A 24,794-nucleotide genomic window follows, 5' to 3' on the forward strand; every position below is an offset into this window, starting at 1 on the left:
CCCACCCCCCGAGCTCCAGCCTCTGTGGTCAGGGCGGCCGATGGATTACGCAAGTGCATTAATTAGCGCGTCAAATGCACAACAACAAGTCCTGTTTAGCGATGCTGCCTAGTGAGCCGGAAGATACCAGAAGGCCTTGTCTCATATTTGTCAGACTGAAAAGCTTTGATAACTCACCAGAGCTCAGAAAATGTCTCTAAGAAATCTGCCCTGCTCCGTGCAACCACAGCAACATCTGCTCCCAGTGTTCAAGTTATGAGTGAAAAAAACGGATTAATGTGATTAAAATAAAAACAAAGAAAGAGATGATAAAGGAAAAAAGTAGTATTTTAAGTAATAGACAGAATATCACATTAGTTCTTTAACGTGTAAGTTAATGATAAGTCCTGGGAGCTTTATAAACCAGACCTAGATGTGTTATCATTTCAAAAGACCCTGCTTTAAGAGGCCCATGATTTGCATGCTCGCTTTATGGCTAAAAATAAAGGCGACAAATGAATAAAACATAAAGCAGGATTATCATAAACATCATCATTACTGTTGGTGTAATAATTGAGCCAAATACTGCCAAATTTCAGGAAGCACATAAATGGTGATGGAGAAAAAACACACAGAAGAGTCGATAACGGTGAAGTTATGCAGGAAAACTGAAATGATTATTGGTTTATATTGTTTATATTTTTTTTAAATCAAAAATTATTTTCTACATTCAGTCCGTTTGCTCTGACTTATTCAAACTTTTTTATCAAGATACTGACCGCAAAGTAAAGTAAAATCACAAAAGGTTTGTTGCATGAAAAGTCCTGAACCAGACACCTACACACTGGACTAATTCTTCGTACAATCAAAGTTTGATCGGTGTGTTTTCCTTCCTCTCTCGTGCTATTTTAAGCCAATCTATTGTAATATTTTCTCCTTTTGTAAAGACTCAGTGCTTGGCATTTTCAGACCAGGAAGTGACTTCATTCAGGCTTTTACAGTCCTTCCTTTGTCTGGCAAAACATGGGAAGTGGAAGAGACTCAAACATACTGTATAATCAAGTGTGTCCCTGCAAACCATCTGATAATAATAATATAACTTACATGAGATTTAAAAACACAGAAAAGTTCAAGTTGAGCTCTGTCTGCTGGATATTACTGGGTCTCAAACAGCCACAAATCTTTATCTCATACAAACTGTTCTCCTGAGTCAGATGAAAAAAAAGAAAATATACCAGAGGAACAAATATTAGAAGTTACAAACCCGTTCCATTGACATCCTGAACAAGCGTGGGCCAAAGTTAACAAGTTTCTCTACAGGAATAACGTCACATGTCCCGCTTGTCTTGAGATCAGATGAATCTCTGTTCTCCTCTAAACAGCAGCAGTCCTGCCGGGCATGACTCCGTCTCCCTGTCCCTCATTCCTCCTCCTCTGGAGCCGAGCTGGAGGATCAATAAACCAACAGCCTCCTCTGCACTATGTGGTCCTCTGGCAGAAAAGGGTCTGTCTCTCCAGCCAAACACTGAGCGCCAGAGTGTGTGTGAGTGTGTATGTGTGTGTATGTTTGTGTGTGTGTGTGTGTGTGTGTGTGTGTGTATGTGCGCGCAGCCACCGTTGCTAACTGAATCAGTAGTCATTAGCACTCCAGCAGGAGAGAGAGAGAGAGAGACAGAGAGAGAGAGAGAGAGAGAGGGAGGGAGGGAGGCAGAGGGAGGCTGTGAGGTGCGCTCCACATGAGATACAGTCCTGGAATGACTGACTGAATGGTTTTTATTTGGTCATTTGAAATGAGGTGGGAAAAAGCTAAATTGAGTAAAAACAGTAAAAAGGAGGAGATAACTTTTACTGTTTAACACTTATTCATTTTTCATATTTTCCATAACCTGCATCTGATCCCCCTCTGGGCATGAGTTATGTAAGAAAAGAAGACTCTCAAGTGAGGCTGTTTGGACTCAGCTGAAAGTGTGCAGCACAACTGAGCCACAGTGGGACCCACACACACACACACACACACACACACACACACACACACACAAAGCCAGGCGCCCCACACTAAATCCTCTCTCTCTCTTTGAACTCACCAATCTGGCGCTCATGTTTCTTTCTGCCTAATGTGTGAGATAGTGGAGCAAGGCTTCCAGCTTAAATCAAAGCCTCTACGCCGCGACTCTACAGCAAGGTTGGGGATAAAGCGTCTCACAGAGCCTCAGGAGGAAAGGGATGAAAAGAGTACAAATGTGGAACAGGGGAAGGGCTGTGTCAGGTAATCAGCGACAAAAGGAAACAATTCAGCTTCAGGAGTGAGGAAGCATTAAAATTCCAAATGACTGGGCAGGTGAAAAACAGGAGATTTCCGAACCAACTACATTAATCGCTAAATTGCACACATGATGTTGAAGCTGCTCTTGCCAACTGTAGGCACCCCTCGGTGAAAACGGATCAGAACATGAGGCCATCTCAGCCCTATGATTTACCAGTCTTATGCAGAATCTTAGCAGGTGCAACAGAGGTCAGCCCTCCACCTAAAACATCATCTAAATGTGAGTTAGGAGCTTTTAATCAGACAAATGCTGCAACACAACAGCTATGAACTACACCAGACAAAAGAGTAGAGACACCAAAGTCTTAAGAAGAATCAAACAACAACAGCAAAAATGTAAATAGTAAAAAGTGAGTTGTTTGTTGAAGTTTAGTTTCCTACCTGTTTTTCCAGCTTCTGCTGCATTAGACTGGCGCTGTCATCTTCGATTCCACTGCATAGAAAGGGAGGAATATTATAAAGAGAGATTCATCTCTTACAGCATCTGCACTGAGTTTGATTTCCTTCTCAAACCTGTAGAGGGCCCCACTGCTGTTGCATTAATACAAGGCTATAAAGACATATGGTTTTCTATAAAATAAACCATTTAAGAAGTTTAAGTCACAGTAATGGCAGCAAAAGGCTGATTCAGAAATGTAAAAGTGATTAGAGATACCTACCATACAGTATAATTAAAGCCCAAATAGAGACCCCCTTAAAGCCAAATAGGTGACCACAGTGACCCTCTGAGACTATTAGTGAACTATGGCATGAGCCACTCTGTGAGGATGACAGAAAGAAAAGAAAAGAAGGCAAGTTTGTGCAAGAAAGAAGAACAAAGCTCCAGCTGAGAGAACGCCTTGCACTCTAGGTCCTCTGGGCATTCACCCTGGACACCTATCTGAAGGGACCGGGCCTGTGTTGCTTAGCTACAGTGAGGAGAGAGAGAAGGGCAACAGCAGGAGTCTGTACTGTCAGTATCTGAGTCAAAGACCTACAGTTATCTCCACTCCTGTCCTCTCTGTCAAACACACACACACACACACACACACACACACACACACGAGTCAGTCACATAGGCTGATTTAACGTGCGGGTCACTGACTGCATTTCTCATATCTTTAATCTTTTGCCTGTCGAGTAAATCTTTAAATATTACATGTTTTACTGGGCTGAAATTAGTTTTTTTTTTTATATAGAGAAGGATTAAGGTTATAGGGTGCAAAGTCTTCAAATCACCATGCCTATCTCCCCATCAGGTATAAGCTCATCAGATATCTGGCTCGCTCATCCTCGCTCCCTATTTCTATCTCCCTCAGTGACTCTCACAGCTTCTAGTGTGTAGGTGATGACACACGCTACTTAACGACCTCGAGCCTGATGCTGGCTTACATCACAGCACGTCTCTCAAGGACAGTCACTGAACGCCAAAGGGCGACGATCGCCAGAAACTCATTTCAACCAAGAAACATACAAGTGCATTAATAAGTCATTTCCGCTCCCATTAAACCCACAGAGTAACAATTAACATAATCATGGAATTGAATCACGATCTGTCCATTCTACGTCAGACTTAGTCGTCTCGTACCAGTGTCTCGTTTTATCACTTGTAAATCCTTCTCCAAGGATCCCTCACTGTTGACACTGGCAAACAGATGGGTGCCCCGGGAGGCCATGATGGCACCTGAGAACAGGTGCCGGTGACAGGGAGAAGAACTAGAGAGCAGAGGATGATAGTAGTTTTTAATCACACATACAGGACTGTCGTTGAGGATGGCGAGGAAAGAGATGAGTGAGACTTTAAGTTAGCTAACTTCTGGCAGAGTGGCTTTTATCCAAGGAAAGATTTACAAAGTGTTTGTCTCAAACTAATGTGATAATCCAACAATCAGACCAAGGCATGAATAACTCTGATTAAAATGTTTACTGAGATTTCCCACTGGGCTATGCCATTAATATTGCTGTTTCCATGGTACAAAGCACAGTCTGATTAATGACTGAAGACACACCCTCTACATCACAATACAAAATGAGATTTTCCCTGATGTTTTCCGCCTCCAACACAATCTTTCTGTTGTAATGGTGCTGCGGCATACCCCTGAGATAATCCTCGTCTGAATATTTTATGATAGCCTCGACACAGAGAATGTTTTTCAAGATAAAGACGTGCCACTTGGTACCAGCAGAAGCACATTAAGTCTGTTTGTAGCCTAGAGAGCAATCACAACTGATGAAAGAGGCTCAGCAGTGAAACACTGGGTTTCCATGTGCCCAAAAATGTTGGGGAAAATTAAAAAAATGACAAAATATGAAAGAAAAAGCAACTAAAATGGAGGTCCTCCACATAGTTTACAGTGAGTCTTATTCCAACAATCAGCACTATCAGAACACCATAATCAGATGTGGTTAAATTGGTTTTCAAAATACCCAGCATGCCTTAGTCACATTATGGCATTTAGGATTATTGATGATTTCTCTGTTTTGCATCTTTATAAACGGAATATCTTGATATAATAATATCTTGAAGACGTAACTTTGGAAATTACGACAGGCCATTTTCTGAAATGTTATAGACCTTAATTAACTGCGAAAAGAATCTGCATGTTAAATGAATAAAGAAAATAATTGTTACTTGCAGCCAAAAATGTACACACAGCCAAACCACAGATTTCACTCACTCACACACACACACACACACACACACACGCACACACAACAAACCTGCTGGTTATTCTCTAAATTTATGGTGATCTTTAATTAAAACAGCAGGGGTTCAATCCACCCTCCTGTCTGTCCATGACCTTCAGGTAATTCACCTAACATGTGAAAGAAGAGGGTTGTGTGTGTGTGTGTGTGTGTGTGTGTGTGTGTGTGTGTGTGTGTGTGTGTGTGTTTTGGGGTGTGTATTGCTTGTTACCTTGCTGTTGAGTTCGAGGAGAAGCTGGCAGAGCTGGAGGGTCTTCAGGGAAAAGGGCAATTTGGAACCAAGGCAACCAGAAGCACAAGACATGTCGAAAATAAAAGAGTGACACACATTAACATCAACATAAAGAAATCTGTGAGCTATGAATAAAAACCCATATTCCTATATGGATTTTTAGAATTTTTTGTTGCTTAAATTCAACAAGAAAGCTGTTTCCGTCTGTCTGCTCACAGCAGTTTTTACTTTTGATGACAGTGATCATCATGTAAAGTCAAACAAGCTGGTAATGAAATCAGAGCACAGCTGTAGAGCAGGTGCAATATAAAATAAAAGACAAGATCCAAGAGAGTATTATCATAAATCTTCAATCTGCTGGGCATCAAGAGAATGACACACACACACACACACACACACACACACACACACATCCTTGTACACCTGACTTTGTGGGGTCCCTAGCCCCCTAGCTTAATCATAACCATCACAACTGAATGTCTAACCCTAACCTTAACCTAAAACTAATTCTAACCCTAACTCTAAAAGCAAGTCTTAACCCTCAAACATCCATTTAAACTTGTGGGGTCCAGCATTTTGGTCCCCACAAAGCTGTCGGACCCCACATGTATTGTAAAACAAGTCCATGCGCAGAACCCCACACAAACACACACACACATGCTGCTTCATCACAGCTGTGAGTGATCAATGTTTCATCAGGCCGTCACAGCTTGGGTGACAAGAGAAGGACACGCCACTGTTGTCTCTTCCCCTGTGTGTCAGACCGAGGTAACCATGGAGATTTCGGCTCCGGCAACAGCGCACCTCCACCAGTATTGCATAAAAAACCTACAGCCAGCTCAGTGCGGCTTCACTGTAATTGGACGCCTTAGCACTGTGATGTAAAGATTTACTAAGAGACAGAGGGAGCGTTGAACCGAGTTGTGTAATTGTTTCTGAGCTGCACATCAAAATCTAAATATTTATTAAGCTAATATGATTTTAATGCTATTAATGGATGATGAATATCCCACCACAAAAGTGGACAAGTTGACCAGTGACTTTTCTTAATAACTTTGACAACAATATAAAAACTGCAAAGCATTAACTGGAGGGATCTTATTATTGGAACACAATCCATTCTGTCCATTATAATTAAAAGCCTTCCACTTTGCCACTTCAAAAAGAAATTTGAAAGTTGAATGAGCATAACTTATTTCCTGCCACAGGCAATTCCAATTTAGAGAGGATACAGAAGAAAATGAGGGCTGATGAGATTAAATGCTTAATTCCCTGTGGCTCAGAGCATGGTTACCAGAAGGAGCAGAATACCAAAATACATGTGTGAAAAAGGGAAGTTTTGTTTAGTTTTTCACCTAAATAGTTCACTTGTGTAAAACTGAGACCTAACCTAAGAGTACATGCACACAGAGGAAGATTAATTATTTGTTTGCAGCTTAAGTGTTGGTTAACTGTACAGTGAATAGTGTCTACGTCTGAGCAGCATCTGCAGCTAGGTTAACAGATATAGTCCGGGAGCACAGGTTATGTCTCTGTACAGGCACAATGATACCAAACCTGGCAAATTTACTGTGACAACAACAAGCTGTAAAGTCAAAAGTCAAAGTCAATGCACTCAGCTGTTGTTTGCCAGAAATAGTTACAGTGTGTAACCAACCCTGAAACCACAAATTGTCATTTTTACATTTCCATTTTATAGAGATTACTCACTTTCAGACTGAACATGTGAATTTGTGAATTTTAGATGTGCTTTTTTAACTTTGGACAGAGCCAAACTAACCGTTATTTCCCTTCCAGTCTGTATGCTAGGCTAGGCTAGGCTAACTATTTTGATGATTGTTTATTTCAAGCAAACACACAAAGATTAATGTTGATCTTTCCATCTCACTCTCAGAAAGAAAGTAAATAAATGCAACATTGTCATCTCACTCTCAAAGTGCATTTCTCAAAATGTTGAACTGCTCCTTTAACACTTCTGGCTTTTACTGTAAGGCAGCTTCTCAGCAAGAGTTACAGTAGATGCTAAAGGTTTATATCGGAGAGGAAAACTTCCAAGTGTTTCTAAATGCAATGAACTTTTCCTAAACTGAATCACTAATAAAGGCAAGAATTGGTGATACTAGGTGATACTGTCAGTAGAATAGAATATAGACATCGCTGAGCCTCGGCCAAGAAAATTTTAAGACACATTTAATAGTGAATGTCCCTTCAGCTGGTTTAGTAATCAGTTGGATGGATATTCTAAGCACATAGTTACATGTGTGTTGAGTGCTATGAATGTTCCAATCAAGCAGCCAACAACATATAAAAAAAAAAAAAACAGTTGGATAGACACGCACACAAATCACCAACTCTGGTTACAGCACACACAGTCACAGCCTGATGCTCTGAATAAGTAAAGACATGGTGGCAGAAACATGAGCAAGAGGAACATCTTTGACTGCAGGTCAGCCATTCAGCTGGCCGCAGGGATGGAGCAGATACTGGAAGAAACATTATAGTAGCTCTAACCTCCGTCCTAGCAGAGGCTGCTCTGCAATTCTCAGTCCTGAAAACTCAAAACAGCATGCAGAACTGAAGCCAAAATGTGTGTCTGCGTGTGTATGCGTCGATGAATTAGTTAGTTATCCTGCTCACAAACTGTAAGTTTTGAAGGACAAAAAACAGAGCAGCTGTTCGTAAGCAACAACTTCTACTACAATGATAACAATGTAGGTATGTGTGCAGCTACCTGTAAGACCAGCGACTGTAGACAGGCTGAGATCCCCCGTTCTTTACTGTGTCCATGGATGCGACTGCAGGAATGCTAGTAGTCCAGGGCTCTCCTATCTACAGTATCGCACAAATATTCATTTACACTGGAGCTCAGAGTTACTGTGCAGTTCTACCCAGCAGTAAGCCCTGCAGGCTCCAAGGTCTCTGCTATTATGTCACTGAGAAAGAGTAGCTATGTCCCACCCAGGGGAGTGACATCTACCAGTGCTGAGGCAGACTGAGGTCGGGAGGCTTGGAGCTGTTACCATGACTTCACACTTCAGGCAATGCACAGAGATTCAGCTAGGAATAGGTATGACAGTGACAGGCCTAAATGCTTGTGTATCGCCTTATCAACCTTGACAAAGCATGAATCTTCTATGAACTTCTGCAAAGTTGCTTGAACAGGACATGAATGAATAGGTTACCAGCTGCAGCCTGTTTAAGTTTGATATGAAGCAACTCTTTCCCAGTAGCTTGAAATATTTCTAAGAATATCAGTTAGACTGGTTGCTATCATCTAAGTTCCTATATTTCACTGCCCAACTACTTTCCAGTAACTTTCTGAGAGACTCAACACTCATTTCCTCTGACTCATAAGATGGGCACTGCATATATCAAACCACAGATGAACATTCTGTCTGGCATCTGACTTATGTATGCAATAGTGGGAATTTATTAAGCTTAAAATAGCCTGAATCTCTTTTTTAAAATTAATATAATTAACTGTCAGCATATGACTAAGATATTACAGTCTATGTTCCCTATGATAAAAGTGCTGTTTTATAAAAGTAATTCAATAAACTGAAACCTATAGATTACCCTGTCTAAAAACAGACATGGTGTGGAGAACTTAATCTAGTTGCTAGGAGACCAGAAGCTCCCAATCGTTTTTCTGTGCCTATTTGCAAGAGCGACAGAACCAAAGCACAGGGAAAATGAGGGGTATGTTTGTGTATGTTTGCCCTGAGAGACGGCGGTAAAATGGCATATAAGTCAATGGATGATAAGCAGGGGAATCATTCACCAGAGGGAGTAATTATTGAGCTCAAAACAAATGATGGAAATAAGTTACAAGAGTTTATAATGATACTATTTCCCTCTGGGACTCCAAGGGAAACACTCCACTCGTGAATCTCCTACAATGATGCTTCATTTTGTTTAGGTAGCTTTAAAGAAATGTTCTCTGCAGTGACCATGCCAAATGCAAAATCTATTAGTAAACATCACACTAAAAATACGGATTCATCATGAACATACAGCAGAAACTATACCATTAATAAAAATGTATGTAATGCTGTATCATTCAAAAAGTGGAAAGTACGTCCATAGCAAATACCAGAAATGTTTTTTCAGTCTATCAGCGTATGAGAAGCAGTGTATTACCCAGGCCAGCTGGGCCATGTGTTTGGAATCTGCTGGACAACCACAGTAAATCACTGCTCAACCACAAGTCATGCTTGTAGCTGCAGAGGTCAACCGCTATCCTTATGGAGAATTTTTTTTAATTGATTGATTTATAACGGTGGTGTTACACTGTTCAGATAAGCTGACGTGCTGATTTCAATATCATACCATTTTCATTTGGGGGATAGACACATTATACATGTAGTAGGTGCAGCCAAACCCTGGTTGGTGAACTACATGTTCCAACTGTGCTCACAAACCCTGTAAACCACTGATAAATATTCAGCTAAATAGCAGCTGAGTTCTTGTGGCAATGGTGAAGCTTATTAGTGATGTTTGTGTCCTTGTTCAATAACGTACTCCTCAAAGACTGTACACTCCACAGGATATTCTGGACAGTAACGATGGATGCTTTTGTGATTGTGATTGTGATGCTGATGGTGATACTGTACTGCATAGCTGCTTTTCCAAGAATCATAGCAAAGGCTTCAGTATTATATTGACCTGGAAAACTGTTAGTCATCATTACCTTTCGGCTAATAATTGCAGGCTGACACTGGAGTTGTTTACATGCCATTTAAGTATAGATGTCCTATTTCTCATTTATGTATCAGTCTACCCAATAACCCTGGCAATGTTAGCACAGTGCAACAAAGGACAGGGAACTTCATAAGCCTCCCACTTTGAACACCACACACACGCACAGTTTTTGCAACATTACACACTTGTGATACCGTCACGAAAACTGTCACTCCTCAGATGTGTCATCTGAGTCTGAGTCTGAGATTTGCAACGGCTTCCCTCTGCCAAGTGATCCAAAAGAAAAACTGCAGCGACATACTGCGACAAGGAATAATAATAATAATAATACTAATAGTAATGAATTCATTTGTGAGAGATGAATAAAAATGCAATTAGAAGAAGAGGAAAGCCTCTTATTCAGCTGTCTTTCAGGGTTGATCATTACAAGTGCTGAGTCAGACATCTGTGAACTTTAACACAAACTGTGTGCATCACAGCTGGTGTGCTGATCAGGAATGAGTCCATTGCTGCGTCTCACATTACTAAACTGCCACAGTTACAAGGCCAAGAGCTTTCCTTGTGTAAAATCGCAGTGCTTGTTAGACATCTGGAGATAACATAAACAGGGTGGAAGCTAGGCAAAGTCATTTTCTATCCCATGAACTAACCAACACTGACAGGCACCACTCACTATGGATTTATGTCACACAAAGACAATTTAACAAGTATATTCCTGGATAAAGCAAAGAATATACTTATTTGTAGAGCAATAATAACATCACTGTTACTATAATAAACATTATCTAGCATTATGAGTCTGTGTGTTGAATGACAGCCCTTGCCTACAAACTGATAAAATCAAATAATCACAATGTGACTGTAACAGAAAGGGTGGGAGCTACTAAGATTTTTATCTTTCCGCAAAATGAAAGCAGACCTCTGCTCCAGCAAGGATGTCGAAGGACTATGGTACAATATGCTGTGGCAAATTCTGTGTGTTGAGTGTGGCTACGATGCTTTTGCTACATGTTTACATTTGATCCTTACAGTTACTTTCAAATGAAAGAAAAAATACATGTTTTACATTTACTTTGTTGCTCATCTGGGTGGTGAGGACAAACACTGCCTTACAGGAATGTTATGACACAGGACAGAGGCTAGAGAAAAGCATGCTCAAACACGACATGCAAGGGTTTTTTTTTTGGAGGGGGGGGGGTTCTCTCAAGCTTCTCACTCACTGTATTCAAAGCCAAGCTTAGTCACAGCTTTGAAGAGACTGACTGCCGAGTATTTGACACATTGTTATTTAAAAGATCCTGTTGGATCTGTGGCCTCATCCTCGTCCTACATTTCAATTCTACCTATTTAGGACGGTCGAATGTAATTTTACCTAAACTGTATCAAAGGACATGCCTCAGGAAATTGTTCGTGATGCATTCATTTGTAACAAAAAGACTCTCTCGAAGTTAAATACACAAAGAATCAAACAAAGAATAACTGACTGCTAGGTATGAATGTAACTGAAGCATCGTTTCTACAGAATTAGGTACGATGAGGTTGAAGTTCGTTTCCAAATCGAGCTCCACTCGAACAGGATTGAGGATATATACAATAATCAGAGAGCAAGGCTAAACAATTATTAAGAACGTTAGCCACTTATGGTTAAAGATGAATGTTTTTCTTTTCTATTGTGCGGCTACAACGTTCAGTAATTTCGGAAGCAATATTTTGCTGTAGTATCACGACTACTGGCTTGCTCACTGAGCTTGGCGTTTAACGAGTAACACTAATCGTCAAATGAGAAAATCAGACACGGTTACTGTCATTTGTTTTTATCTGCCAGCTGTGGAATGTTATAGCTAGCTTATTGCCGTTAGAAGCTAACGTTAGCTGCCTCAGCCCAGCCTCTGCTGTGAGTAATGGTGCCTTTATAAAAGTTGTGGGCGACAGTTTAAGTTTTTCGGGGAAAAGAAAACGGTAGCCCCACCGCTTAGCTTCGCATTCCACAGTTGGTCAACCAGAACAAATACAAACACAACGTAAAAGCAATGTATCTTTTATTTTACCTTATGCTGTAGTAACTCATGTTTGTCCACGGTTGCTAAGGAAGATCCTCGTGCGGCAGTACACTTTTTGTGGACGCGGCTGAGAACTGTTACTCGGTCCTTAGTTACCGAACACATCAAGAACCAGCGCTGCTATTGGTCCGCCATTTAGTTAGATGGAAGTTGATCGGAGGATGTTCCAAAGTAGGGTGGAGAGTGGACCTCGCTGAGGAGCGCTCTTCATATTTTTCCTTTTACCTCAAACGCATGAAAAGCAAACCAATTGTCACAGAAAATATAAACATAAATGGGTTTGGTCGGCTATAGTGACCCCATCAAGACATAATGTAAGGTTTGTATTGTACTATACAATGACATCTGTAAAATGACAATATATTGTCATTTTTGAAGGCATGAAACATTTTTTTCTGGAATATTTTATTAAGCAGTGTATATTGTTATTATGTTTAGTTTTTACTTACTAGAAATAATGGCTGCCTCCTGATTATTTAGTTTTCTCTTTGCACGCATATATTTATTCAACATCTCTTTTGCAAAATACAAGATATGTCTAAGTAACACAGCATTGCTCACAATCACCAAAAACAGCGTTCAAATGATCCTTCTGCAGCACCCTTGGTTTTTATTAAACAAGCATAATATTTCATGTCAGTGATAAAATTATATACAGAGTTAGCTTGATTTTGCGAATGTGATATCATTTACAGCCCAAGAAGACAAATGCTTTCCCCATATATCATTACTTAATTTCAGAGGCATAAAAATAGCAAGGAATAGGCTTGTATTGCTAGGTAGGCCAGGCTTGGATTTGAACATAAGGATTGCATCTGATTTCCAACATATTGTGCAAGAGCACAGTATAATTGTTATCCATCTAAACATATTCTCACTTATGAAAAAAAAGGCTTGCCTCTTGGACATTGCTGCAATTAAACAGTAATTTTGATTTATTTAGTATTTGATTTGATCCAAACTACCAGGGCTGTGCAGATAAAGTGAGTGAGTCATTTCAATACATCCTTGACTTATCATTAGGAGGTTCATTCAAACTAAAAAGAAGTAAACAGCTACTGAACTGAAATGTGACGAATCACTTTAGAATGCCGAAGCTCAATGCAATTCAAAAAAAATAGTTCATATGAAGAATTCTGATCACAGAAGTGGTCTAATACTTAATAAGTGTTTCTTCTGTCTGCATCGTTTGTCTAATCATCTTTTCACCAAACCTCAACATCAACTTTGAATTAGCACATCTGAATCAGAGAGATGGCCCCTGTCTTTTAACAGCAACATCAGTCCCATTCTCCTCCTCCATGTCACCTTCAACCCATAATCCCTCTCTGGTGTGTCAGCCACTAAAATGTCAGGTGGCTGATTACATGGTGGTGTACATGGCTCAGCGAGTAGCAGGTGCATAATGGGGGAGGGGGCACAACTACTCCCTTCTTGTATAACTTTTGGAGTGTCCACATCAGGTGGTGGGCCAACACTGCTGAACTCAGAGGGCCTGAATTCACCGGAGGCAGGTGTTGAAACACTGTCTGCTGGAAGTCTGCATCTCTTCCCTTGAAGAGAGCAAGTTTCGGGTTGATCCAAACATCTGCTGGATGATGCAGCACCATCAGAAAATCTCTCCACATTCCTTCTTCTGATTGAGGTTGAGCGTCTCTTTGGTGTGTCTAAGTACTGTGCACTTGAAACTGTCTTTTTGATCTGGCATGATCCCCGTGGTTGATTTCCTGCATGAGACACAACAGTAGACTCTGCAACCTTCTTTGTGCGTTTACCCTTTGGTTGATGAGACTGGTCTCTTGACCTTGTCTGAAACGATAATGAGGGGAATTTGCACACACTGTTTTTCCTGGACAGCTGACTGCAACCGTCAAGGATGCTTGTGGCAGACTGGCATTTTCTCCTCCCTCGTCTCAATGGAGGTGCAGCTGCAACTGAACTGTCGAATTGTGGGCTTACCTGAAAAGATTAAAAGTAGAGCAAATAAACAGTGGAATAAAATTTGAGTCATATAAGAATTATTATGATTAATTATGCATTAATTGTACAGTAAGTTCGGGTTAATCAGCAAACCCTTTCAGCTAGAACTGATTCAGTGACATGTTAAAGGTCTCTTTAGCAATTCATGGCAATGATTTAAACCACAGAGCTGTGCCCCATCTTCAAAATGAATGAACAACTTACCCACGAACAGAGAGCTGGGCTGTTGTGTGCTTGTGTCTCTGTGAAAAATTCTTTGGGGTTGAGTGCTGCTCTGACTTCGGGCACATTTTGGAGTCTGGCTCCACACAAAGGCCGCTCCACAAATAGCAGGGGAGACTTCTCTATCTTTGTGGCTTTACGGGGCATTAATATAAATCATTACCGAACACCTAGGGAAATAAAAACACCATTAAATCTGTAAAAATGTCTCATTAAAATTATCGATTTTTTCTGTTCCCAGACCGACACTATTGTTTACGTCCATAACCAGATGTATACCTTTGAGCGTTACGTATTCATTCATAGCAACTAGCCCGGTATTATACTTACCTTGATGTGGATCTTTGCATAAGACATGGCCATCATTACATGCTATTAATATATGTATATGTAAAAAGTTTGTTATGCCATTGTCGTTATCTACTCTGAATTTTCTGTCTTCCGGCTTATTTCCCGGTTTCCACCATTGTCGTCTCTGATTGGTTCCATCGTATTCTCTTTGTCTAGCCGCTATTGGTGCAATTTCTTACCTCGTGATTGAATTGACGGGGGTAGTGCCCACAGCGCCAAAATTCAAAAACGTTACTGAATCGACCAGACGGCATGTAAATAACACTAAATGAAAGTAATATTACAGATATCATGCATCCTTTGATTGAACGTCGAATATGAATAGACTCTTTTAAGTACCAGTAGCAGACCAGCCAAGCGGGATTGCCTGAAACATCGCAGTAATGTGAAGGTTTGGCTTTATCTTGATTTGCTGTTTGTCACAATAGCGTTGATGACTAGCCACCTAGCTAACCTAGCTTAGCTTCCAACCACAGTTAGCTAGGAGAAAGTTGTAATGTTAGCGAATTTGCGCTCGCTTATTGCAATAGCTAATCGGCGTTTTCTTCCGGTTTAACGAGAAAAAACAAACGTCTACTGTAGTGTTCCTCCAAATACCTGGAAAACTTTTAGTAGCACGATGCGTGTCATTCTTAGGCGTCAAAGAAATGTCACACTGAACTCCATTTAGGCCATATGATATTGTAAAGTTTTCATTACGTCTTCTTTACTTGAAATCGGAATTTAAACCATTTGAAATGTCTATGAACTATTACAAACACGTCTTTAATTCGGCATACCTAACATAAACAATGCAGCGCTTGTTCTAATAGAATTTTTTCTCCATTAATCGCACCGCCCCTAGTGTGCGGTAGAAAGCAGTATGAATCAGCTGTACAATTTGAAATATTTTCCAGATAGAAGGCTGTCCAGGGGATAATCGAGGCAACGTTTCTTTATTAGCCGAATGATTTTTACTATATTTGAATAAGTCAGTTATAAATCCACATCAGCTCTGGATGTTTGCCAGAAAATTAGCGGTAAACGTTACAAAAAACACGTTGTCAACCGCAGACACCCAACGACTGTGGTTCTAGAAGGCGTTATCACCAACCGATGTCTGGAAATAGGCTGGGTGCAATCGCAGAGATTAAAAAAAAAAAAAAAACGAAACACGGAAAATGTGGAGCTGAACTTCATCTTGAGGTGAAGTGACTGACTCGTATTTGATATGAACTGATTTCTTCGTGTCAATCTAAATCGATTAGCGTAAACAGTAGCGGTTTGAATCGAGCCTTAAATTAACAGTTTGACTAGCTTAGCATCGACTTCATCCCCTCTGCCAGGTAAACGTTAATCTACCGGTAATTCCAGTTAGCGCAGTTTGTTCATATGGTACAAACGAGGTACTGATAAACGATAAATATTTCTGGCTTTGGAGCAATCCATGATTTTAAATGTCAACTTTTTGTATTTTCCATTGTGTTGTTTTTGTACAGAATGCCAGTAAAGACCCAGGTGCTTTTCAATGATCTGATGACAATGAGACGGAGCCCAAGGAGACCCCTGATCCTCAAAAGAAGGAAGTTGCCTTTTCAGCAAAATGATCCACCAGCAGCTGAACCGCAAAGCCAGTCTGGTGCATCAGGCTCCCAGGAACCTTCAAAACAAGCTGCGACTCAGTGCTTCCCTGATGGGATCCGCATTATGAATCACCCCTCTATGTCTGACACTCAGGTGGTTGTCATTCCCAAAACCGCAGACCTTCAAAGTGTCATCGGGGCCCTCACTGCCAAAGGCAAAGAGTGTGGTGTCCAGGGGCCAAACAAGTTCATCCTTCTTAGTGAGAATGGTAGCTGCGACAATGGATCCCATTGTCAGACTGCTGCTGAAGGGGATGACGTCTCAACAAGGAGTACAGATGGACAACCAGTGAAGGCAGAAACTATCCATAACTCCCCTGATGCTAAACCTCTCACTGGAATTAAACCATGTATGGACATAAGATTTTTTTGTAATTGTTTAATTGCACCAACTTGGTCAGCTATCTTAAATTCTTCCTTTGTTTAAGCAATAATGTTTTTTTTTTTTTGCTTTTTTCAGTAGTGAATAAGGACCTGGAATGTGGTCCTTTAGACGACAGCCTCACCAATATTCAATGGCTGGGCAGAATGAGCACATGTGCCTTCGAACCAGATCCTACCAAGCAGGTGACCAACAAGGAGAACCAAAACTCAATCTCACAGACTTTCCAGGTCAGCTTCTCCTTCTTGTCATCTCACGGTGATTCACAATGACCTTTATAGTATTCAGATCGCAGGTTCATGAGGTTAGGCTTTAATATGAGGATAATTGTTTCCAGACATTTAAGATTGCCAATAGTAAAGAAAATAGTATCAGCTCAAATGTAAGAAAACTAACATCAGCAAGTTGAAAGTCTTTATGTGAAATACTTTGGTGTAAATTAATGAAATAACATGCAGTGCACTGCTGGGATTAGATTTGTAAAAATGGAAATTGGGAGAAAAATAAAGGAGAGAAATACAAAGCTAAAACATGAATACATATGTTAAGACTGTTGTAATAGCTTTTGTTGAGTTCATCACCTTTTGTCAAGTGTATAAATGTGACAGAAAGATGAACTCAGTTGTAATCTCTTAGTTTAGATTTTGCCTAAACTGATCACACCAATCTAAAATGTTCTGCACCTCTACATGCACTGTATTTTATGCATCTGTCCTTTTTTCCCCCTCTGTTTTTGTACAGGCACACAGTACACAAATTGATGGAGAAGCCGTTCAACAACCCATGTCAGAGAGGCCACCATACTCCTACATGGCCATGATCCAGTTTGCTATCAACAGTAGGAAGAATAGGAGGATGACACTGAAAGAGATTTACACGTGGATCGAGGACCACTTTCCCTACTTCAGAGAGGTGGCCAAACCAGGATGGAAGGTACTTAAAAGTATAATGTATAACTCCTGGTCACATTCTGTGCAGCAGATAGATTAGACCCACTGAGTAACGATCCTTTAGAGTATCACTTACTGAAACATGCATTATAGATTATTTTTTAACTCATTTATTGTTGCAGAATTCGATCCGCCATAACCTCTCTCTACACGACATGTTCATTCGGGAGACGTCACTAGATGGGAAAGTTTCTTTCTGGACCATCCGGCCTGAGGCCAATCGATGCCTCACTCTTGATCAGGTGTATAAGGTGAGCACACCTTTCTCTCTTTTCACAAAAGCCCTAAAGTAAATAGTTTTTTTTTGTGTGTGTGTGTTTAGTCATCCTTTGTGTTTCAAGGTAAACTATGAACTTATTATGGACTTACTTTTTCCAGTATTTATGTTTTGGGTTTTTTTGTTTTGGGTTTTTTTTTTCCCCCGTCTCACTTCACATCCGTCTCCACAGCCCGGTTGCGACCCAATGACCGCTCCTGTTCCAGTGCCAATGCTTTTATTTCCCAACCAAGTAAGATTGATTTACCCTTCTCTCAGTTCTCTTCATGGTTGCAGACAGGCAGCAGAAAGCAAAGGAGGGACAGAAAAAAATCAGAAGATGTCAGTCGCCTCTTGGACCCAAAGAATGCAGCTGCAGCTGGTGATCTGAGGTCTAGGGAAATGTTTTTGTTGCAGGAAGAGATGAGCAGCAGAGACGCTAACGTCACACTGACTGACTAGTCTGCTTTCAGACGACATTCCTTGTCCACCAAAGAACGTGTACACTCATAAATGTATCCACCATTACTCTATAAAGTAGGGACAGACTTCTAATGTTGACTTTCCTTCGTTCTAACTTGCCATACCTTAAAACATTGCAAGAGAACAAGGCTTACCTTGTGCTGTTTTCACATGTTATTACTAAAATGTAGTCAGGAATGAGAGAGCACAGCAAAGCACTTAAGGCAGTATACTTTATATTTATATTTACTTTATTTTTCACAGCAACAAAAGAGGATGCTTCCTGATGCAAGAAAGACACCGACCGGCTCTGGTGAGTTGACAGAGATGGAAGGACTTTGATAGAGTTAAATGGGGGAGAAAACAGCTTGAATCTGGCAAATGGTCAGAATTTTTTGTTTTTTTAGTTCAAAAATTCTTCATTAAGATCCCCTCCTGAGTTGTTGCTGTCCTTTCTGTGTTCAGAGAGAAGGATGAAACCTCTTCTCCCTCGAACCAACTCCTACTTGGTCCCTATCCAGCTCCCCGTCACCTCCTCCGTCTACCTGCCGTCCTCATCGGCCCCGTTTCCCCCCGCTTGCCCGCAGCAGAAACGGAACATTTCAAGGGGGGCCAAGAGAGTGCGAATAGCCCCTAAGGTAAAGACTCTGTCATGCACTGCAGAACTACGGCCGAATCCAACTGCACACTCTTGAAGTATTACATTTCATGAATACATTTTAGATATTTCATCATGTGTAGTCAAATTGGATCAGCTCTGCAGGAATAAAGTTGTTTAGGGTGGGGTAGATTTCTTATTAATGTGCAGGACACAGTCCCTGGTTGACTTAAGTGCATGCTTGAATTTCTGACAGGTGACACACAGTGATGCCCCAGCTGTGGTAGTGTATCCTCAGAGGAACAATGACCAGGAGATGAAGGTGGAGATGAAGGAGGAGCCGGTCTGTGTTCCGATTAAATGCGAGACTCCTAAAGCTCTTCCAAAGAGACAAGCCAGCAGCTCCAGGCGTAAACAGCGCCTGGTTCACTCTCTGCATGAGGAGCCCGTCCTCCTCTGTCCTGATAATACTTTCTTTGACTCTGGCGTAGCCTCTGACGCCTCCACCTTCCACGACATGCAAGATAGCGAGCTGGATGAGCACCGGCATGAGGAGCACAGCCCCGACCGGGAGTTCTCCTTCAAGACCCCCATAAAAAGTAGCAGCCACCTGGCCTCCTCCACCCCCAGCAAGGCCCCCTCTAACGTCTTACCCGAGCCCTGGAAAGTGACCCCTGTGGGAAAAGAGAGCCAAAACTTTCTGGACTTCAGCCCCATTCGCACACCAGGCGGTCCCGCTGTCACCCCCCGGCACGACTACACCACATTCAGCTTCAACAGCACTCCCTTTAAAGACTGGCCCCTCTTTAACTCCCCCAGAGAGCTGCTCACATCCGCTCCCTCCAGAGTGACCGGACCCACAGACTCTCCCATCGAACACCTCCGAAGCAGCTGCTCCAGAGAGCTGCTTCAGGCGGGAAGCTCCACGCCGGCTAACCGCTCGATCACAGAGGGCCTTGTCCTGGATACCATGAACGACAGCCTGAGCAAGATACTAGTGGACATTAGCTTCTCTGGTCTGGATGATGAGGACCTAGGTATGGCTAACATCAGCTGGTCTGAGTTCATCCCACAGTTCAAGTAGCCTGAGGGCCAGAAACACATTTCCTTTTGTTGACATGGCAGTGTCATATGTTTTCCAAAACACTATGGGCGGGAGCGCCCACACAGAAACAGCAAAGCAGGTGCAAATGTAGGAAAAATGAAAAACCAACTGTGGAAATTTGGATTTCAGATTTTGAGAAGGTCTATTGGGACTATAACAACTGGGTTAACAGGAACATTACGTTGTTTCATAATGATAACTGGAGTTAATCAGCTTGGTCAGGGTGAGATGCCGAAGACGCAAATACATGCGGATGACATTAGGCGTCACCAAGAACATGAAGCATAAGTTTAGAACTATAGATATTTAAAACTATAGATATTTAGTTTTTCCCAATTGGAAGTTGAGTTAATTGGCTTGAAGATTGATATTAAATTAACCTTTGCACATGGATTAAAGGTGGAGTCCATAATGTTTTATAGTTTAGGATATTGTTCTTGCCATCTGGTGGAATGTAGTAGAGCACCCCCCCCCCAAAAGAATCAACCTTTACCGTTGTAGTATTATTCATATTACCAGATTGATTTGAAATTTACAAACTGCAGCCTTTAGTGTAAAGGCGAAACCTTCCATTCAGTTGCTGTAGTCATTCATTTGAACCTTTTTGAGTGCATGCCAAAAAGCTTAGCTTCCTTTGTTTTAAGACCATTTGCTTTCTTTTGCATCTGCTTTGCTTTGTTCAGATGTTTCTGGCTGCTGTTGGAAATTAAATAAGATTTTTTTATTTTTTTATTTAAAGAATGACAGGGACACTTTAATTCTAATTACCAAGTCAAATTAGCAAAGCTGCTCACATGTCATTGGATGTTTCTCTCCGCCTCTGGCTTAGGTTTTTCATTGGTTGTTTCGCTCATTAATTTCCTCGGTGTCACTCTTTATTTCCGTCTGTGAAACCAGTTTTTCTTTAATCATCTATTCTGTCAAATCCGTCTGTCCCCTTGAAGGAATCGCTAGAGAAGAGAAATACTGTATGAGTGTATATGTATGTTGATTTGCACATCTTTAATATATAATTTAGCTTTTACATATGTAAATGGTAAGACATTATATTGGCCGATCAGCCGGTGGAGATGCTTCTGTGCCGTTTGGTTCAGTTCAGCTTCCTGGAGTCGACGTTTAGATTTTTAGATTGTGATGCAGGATTGTTAGCAATAATAAATAAATAAATAAATGACAACGTAATACAAGTAGCACTAACAGAAATAGGATTGTTATGTTTATGATCAAACTTGTCATCACTTGACTTTTAAGAGTCCTCACAGTATTTGTTCTTCAGTATGCCAGTATCAGCTTCAGGGCAGGGACATTTTTGCATGCCGTGGGTTTTACATCAACACATTTACATCATCTTTGGGAACAAAATGCTTATTATTTAGTATCTATCCAGCACAGATTGTATTTGTTTTCAATCACAATGCATACCGCCTTCGTTTTTTTGTCATGAAGCGCAAACGGGAAAATAGGGGAAAGCAGTTTTAGCAGCACAATGGGATACACCAGAATGGGATATGTTCCCATTTTTGAAGATGCCACAAAATAATGTAAGTCTTCAGCTATATCAGCACGAGTGTGTGTATGTATATGTGAGAGTTTTAACATTGCAGTAACTAGATCTGTTTACATTTGGAGCTGATGTTAAGTAAGAGAGGAATGTTGTGGTTCCTGGCAGACGGCTCTCGCAGCATGTGCCTTGTTGGTGTTTCTATGACTGTACAATAAAACTGTTGGTGTTGGTGCCTCATACAGCATGAAGCGCTTTTATTGTCACACTTATGATCAGCCTGGATCAGCTCACATTTAATCAATGTAAATGGACAAGATGCAACCTCAACAGCGTCACACAAGCTGCAGTGCAGTAACATTGAAACAGTGTATTTAGAAAAACTACACAGCATAGCTGCCTTTTATTATTTCTATTTAAATAAACACTTTATAGATTGTTTCTGGGATTCAAAAATGACTTTATTGGTTCTTACAAAAGTTTAAAAAATAAGACTATCAAGAGCAGAGCTTAAGATGTTCATGAATAACGGTTGACAAAAGTTCCTCCAGCATAAGCTATTTACCTTTTGTCTAATTCATTCTCTCACTTATTCTTAATCTCCAGTTTTCTATGTAAAACTCAGAGAGAGAGAGAAGAGAAGTTTCCAGCATACTACACTTGTAAACAATACCCAAGTTCTAGGATTTGTTAAGGTGGTATGAGACGTCCTCAGTACGTCTGGACTTCCTGTTGGGCCACCTCCAGAAGGATCTGCAGCTGCTTGCTGCAGTAGTCTGGAAAAGTGGAGGAGAGTCGGAATCATGCGAGAGCTGAGACGGCTTTTCATACTTGCCTTTCTTACCCCTGGTCCAACCCAAACCCTCGGCTTATAGGAGCCAAGAGCCTGAGGTTAAAATGATAGCCCATTATATTCACTGCATTTTTGGATTTGGAGCACATTTTTATGGAGGTCTGTACTTTTGTCTTTCCCTCGAAAATGTGAAAGAGGCACGTTTCCTTCTCAGAATTATGTACAAACTTGTCTTTGGTCTACAAGCAGCTGATGTCTCATTTTCACTCATGTAGTCGTGCATTTTCTTATGGAGCTTTTAAGCAGATCCTGGTGTGACTTACCGAAGATGTGTCTCCATCTATGGGGCAAACGAAAGCGGTAGACGGTCACATAGTAAACCGGGACTCCAGTCAGTGTGAGAGCGCAGCTTCGCCCTGTGTTCCAGGGGTCTGAATACAGAGACAGACCCACGATGAAGAAACAAACCACCGTGAAGGTGACAGCGATGACCAGGGGCACCTGTCAAAAGAGCAAATAAGATGGCAGTGTTTGGTCAGGTTAGTGTACAGAGACATTTCTGCAGTCCAGTGCAATAACTACAGACACTCTAACCTTGAAAGGTCTTGGGTGGAGAGGGAAGCGATACCGATGGATGAGCATCCCCAGAGTTGCCAAGGCGATGAAGAACCAGCGAGAAAAGGAGGCAAAGTTGATGAGCTGGTAGATCTCTCCAGTGATTAACATCAACACCACCAAGGGGTACTGGAGACAGACAACACAACTACAGTGACATATCCATACTGTCTGCTTCTGTTGGGACTTTTATATCTAGTGATGTGGTTTAGTAAAGCTCCTCTTATTGGGAGAATACATCATTTTCTATCATGTATTTTGCTGCCACTAAAGATGCTAATTCTAATTTCAGGATTTCTTGCCAAAAAACAATCAAAATATGAATCCCAGGCGATTACTAAAAAAATGTTTATGTGTTTCAGAATATCTAAATTTATGTAAAGGGTCCCAAACCCTGTATATAATGTATTTAAATTTGACCGTACATCTAGGAATCTTACAAACATAAAAATCTTCTCCCGGAATTTAGTTTTACTTTCTGGCTGATTATAGATCCTCTGAAACACTGAGATCACAGAGGACTATAACTCTCCCCAGACACACATCATGTTAACAACACGATAAAAATTAAAAGCAATATTTATAACAATGTGAACAGAATGGAATCAGCAGTATTATCATTACATGGTTTTAAGGGTGAAAATACATTCTTGACCTTTGTTAAGGTAGTATGCCTTTCCAGTGTTGTTTGTCCTTTCCCTGTCCTGTCTCCTCTATAGCTCCGCCCAGGCCCAAGCTGATTCCTTCATGAGATGCACCTGGCCTGGGAAGGAAGGCTTTAAAAACTGTGGTCCAAGCAGCAGAAGGGCAGAGGCTTTCAGTGTCGGGTCTGCTGGGTGTGCTGCCTCTCAGCCTGAGATTTTTGTTGTCTTAATTTAGTGTCCTGATACATTTGCACATTGATGTTAAATAAACCCTTTATTATTTTAGAGGAGTCTTATGAGTTTGTTGGGTCACTAGGAGAGTTTCGTGCGCCCCTTAGGGCAACTCAGACGTGGGGCGTAACACCTTGGAAACAGAACTTTGACCAAAAAAAAAATCTTAATAAGTAAAGTCCATCCAATGATGAAGACTGTGAGATGTGGATGAAAGCTCAGAAAAAAAGCTAATAAGTGGACAATGAGTTAAGATTCGATCTAACATCAATGCTTTGCTTTGCCCTGCTCTTTTTGGCCTGTTCATGTAGTGACATTGGCATGAAATTAGAAATGGGCAGCTCGCCTGATCATGCAGGTTTCCAGTGTGTAGAAAGTGTTTTACCAGTAACAGCACAGCAGGTAAAGGTGTGTGTCTGCGGATGTGAATCATGGAAAAGATCGGTGGCCAGTGGCCCTCCCTGGCTCCCACAAACAGCATCCTGCAACACAGTGAGCGAGGAACATTTACAATCAGCCTGTTCAACCCTCGATGGCACAATATCAATCTTTCTGCACCCAGATCACCTGGGAGATCCAAAGAAGCCTCCGTTAAGTGCTCCGAGGCAGGACAGGGCCACAAGGATTGGAATCACCGAAGCTAATCCCTGGAGAGCGCGGTTAGCGAACGTCTGCAGAGAGACACACACAGGGATCAGATCTACTCTATTTCCTCCAGCTCTGCCTTTTGATTTCAGGATACTGACCACAGCCACAGCATCAGACAGCAGGAGCTCAGCGGGGGTCATCATGGTGTAGTAGGCCACGTTAACAAGCACATAAAGGAATGTCACCGCCACCATGGAGCAGATTATCGCCAGCGGGATGTTTCTGATGAGACAGGCCGCACACAGAGAGATACAGTACTACATAGCAAACCTGGCTTTTAAAAATGGACGGACTGGAGAGCTGATGTCAAATGTGAAATACCTATTTGGGTTAATGACCTCTTCAGTGACAAAGTTCAGATAAAACCTGAAGGAAAAAGGAAGAGACCAGACACAGAGGCATAGAGCTGTCATTGTTATGTGTATTTATCAGGTCTCAATGAATGTTAGAATGT

At 41.3% G+C, this 24,794-nt stretch overlaps 4 protein-coding genes across 4 annotated transcripts in view; 1 reads left to right on the forward strand and 3 right to left on the reverse strand.

The window, feature by feature from the left end:
* tulp3 (TUB like protein 3) overlaps positions 1–12,365 on the reverse strand; it is a 22,788-nt gene extending 10,423 nt beyond the window's left edge. The window contains exons 1-3 of the mRNA XM_087175822.1: positions 11,969–12,365; positions 5,199–5,240; positions 2,684–2,735 (exon numbers count right to left, since the gene is read on the reverse strand). Coding sequence (XP_087031948.1) covers positions 2,684–2,735; positions 5,199–5,240; positions 11,969–11,988 — 114 coding nt within the window. The 5' untranslated portion in view covers positions 11,989–12,365. The remainder of the gene's footprint in view (positions 1–2,683; positions 2,736–5,198; positions 5,241–11,968) is intronic.
* Positions 12,366–12,452: 87 nt separating this feature from the next.
* rhno1 (RAD9-HUS1-RAD1 interacting nuclear orphan 1) lies at positions 12,453–14,651 on the reverse strand. Its single transcript, XM_023413117.2, has 3 exons — positions 14,513–14,651; positions 14,165–14,352; positions 12,453–13,939 (listed from the first exon to the last, which is right to left on the reverse strand). The coding sequence occupies exons 2-3, from the start codon at positions 14,327–14,329 to the stop codon at positions 13,202–13,204; spliced, it is 903 nt and encodes a 300-aa protein (XP_023268885.1). The 5' UTR covers positions 14,330–14,352; positions 14,513–14,651; the 3' UTR covers positions 12,453–13,201.
* Positions 14,652–14,748: 97 nt separating this feature from the next.
* On the forward strand, positions 14,749–21,649 carry foxm1 (forkhead box M1). Its single transcript, XM_023413169.1, has 9 exons — positions 14,749–14,924; positions 16,012–16,505; positions 16,616–16,767; positions 17,279–17,470; positions 17,610–17,738; positions 17,937–17,996; positions 18,470–18,518; positions 18,671–18,843; positions 19,060–21,649. The coding sequence occupies exons 2-9, from the start codon at positions 16,013–16,015 to the stop codon at positions 19,885–19,887; spliced, it is 2,076 nt and encodes a 691-aa protein (XP_023268937.1). The 5' UTR covers positions 14,749–14,924; position 16,012; the 3' UTR covers positions 19,888–21,649.
* Positions 21,650–21,791: 142 nt separating this feature from the next.
* Positions 21,792–24,794, reverse strand: part of LOC111660043 (cystine/glutamate transporter-like) — a 4,272-nt gene continuing 1,269 nt past the window's right edge. The window contains exons 3-9 of the mRNA XM_023413161.2: positions 24,662–24,706; positions 24,439–24,562; positions 24,260–24,363; positions 24,078–24,174; positions 22,797–22,946; positions 22,526–22,703; positions 21,792–22,185 (exon numbers count right to left, since the gene is read on the reverse strand). Coding sequence (XP_023268929.1) covers positions 22,121–22,185; positions 22,526–22,703; positions 22,797–22,946; positions 24,078–24,174; positions 24,260–24,363; positions 24,439–24,562; positions 24,662–24,706 — 763 coding nt within the window. The 3' untranslated portion in view covers positions 21,792–22,120. The remainder of the gene's footprint in view (positions 22,186–22,525; positions 22,704–22,796; positions 22,947–24,077; positions 24,175–24,259; positions 24,364–24,438; positions 24,563–24,661; positions 24,707–24,794) is intronic.

The sequence above is a fragment of the Seriola lalandi genome, unplaced genomic scaffold (assembly GCF_002814215.2).
Source record: "Seriola lalandi dorsalis isolate HSWRI2012SDOR001 ecotype SW California unplaced genomic scaffold, Sedor1 jcf7180002054504, whole genome shotgun sequence".
NCBI classification, from domain to species: domain Eukaryota; kingdom Metazoa; phylum Chordata; class Actinopteri; order Carangiformes; family Carangidae; genus Seriola; species Seriola lalandi.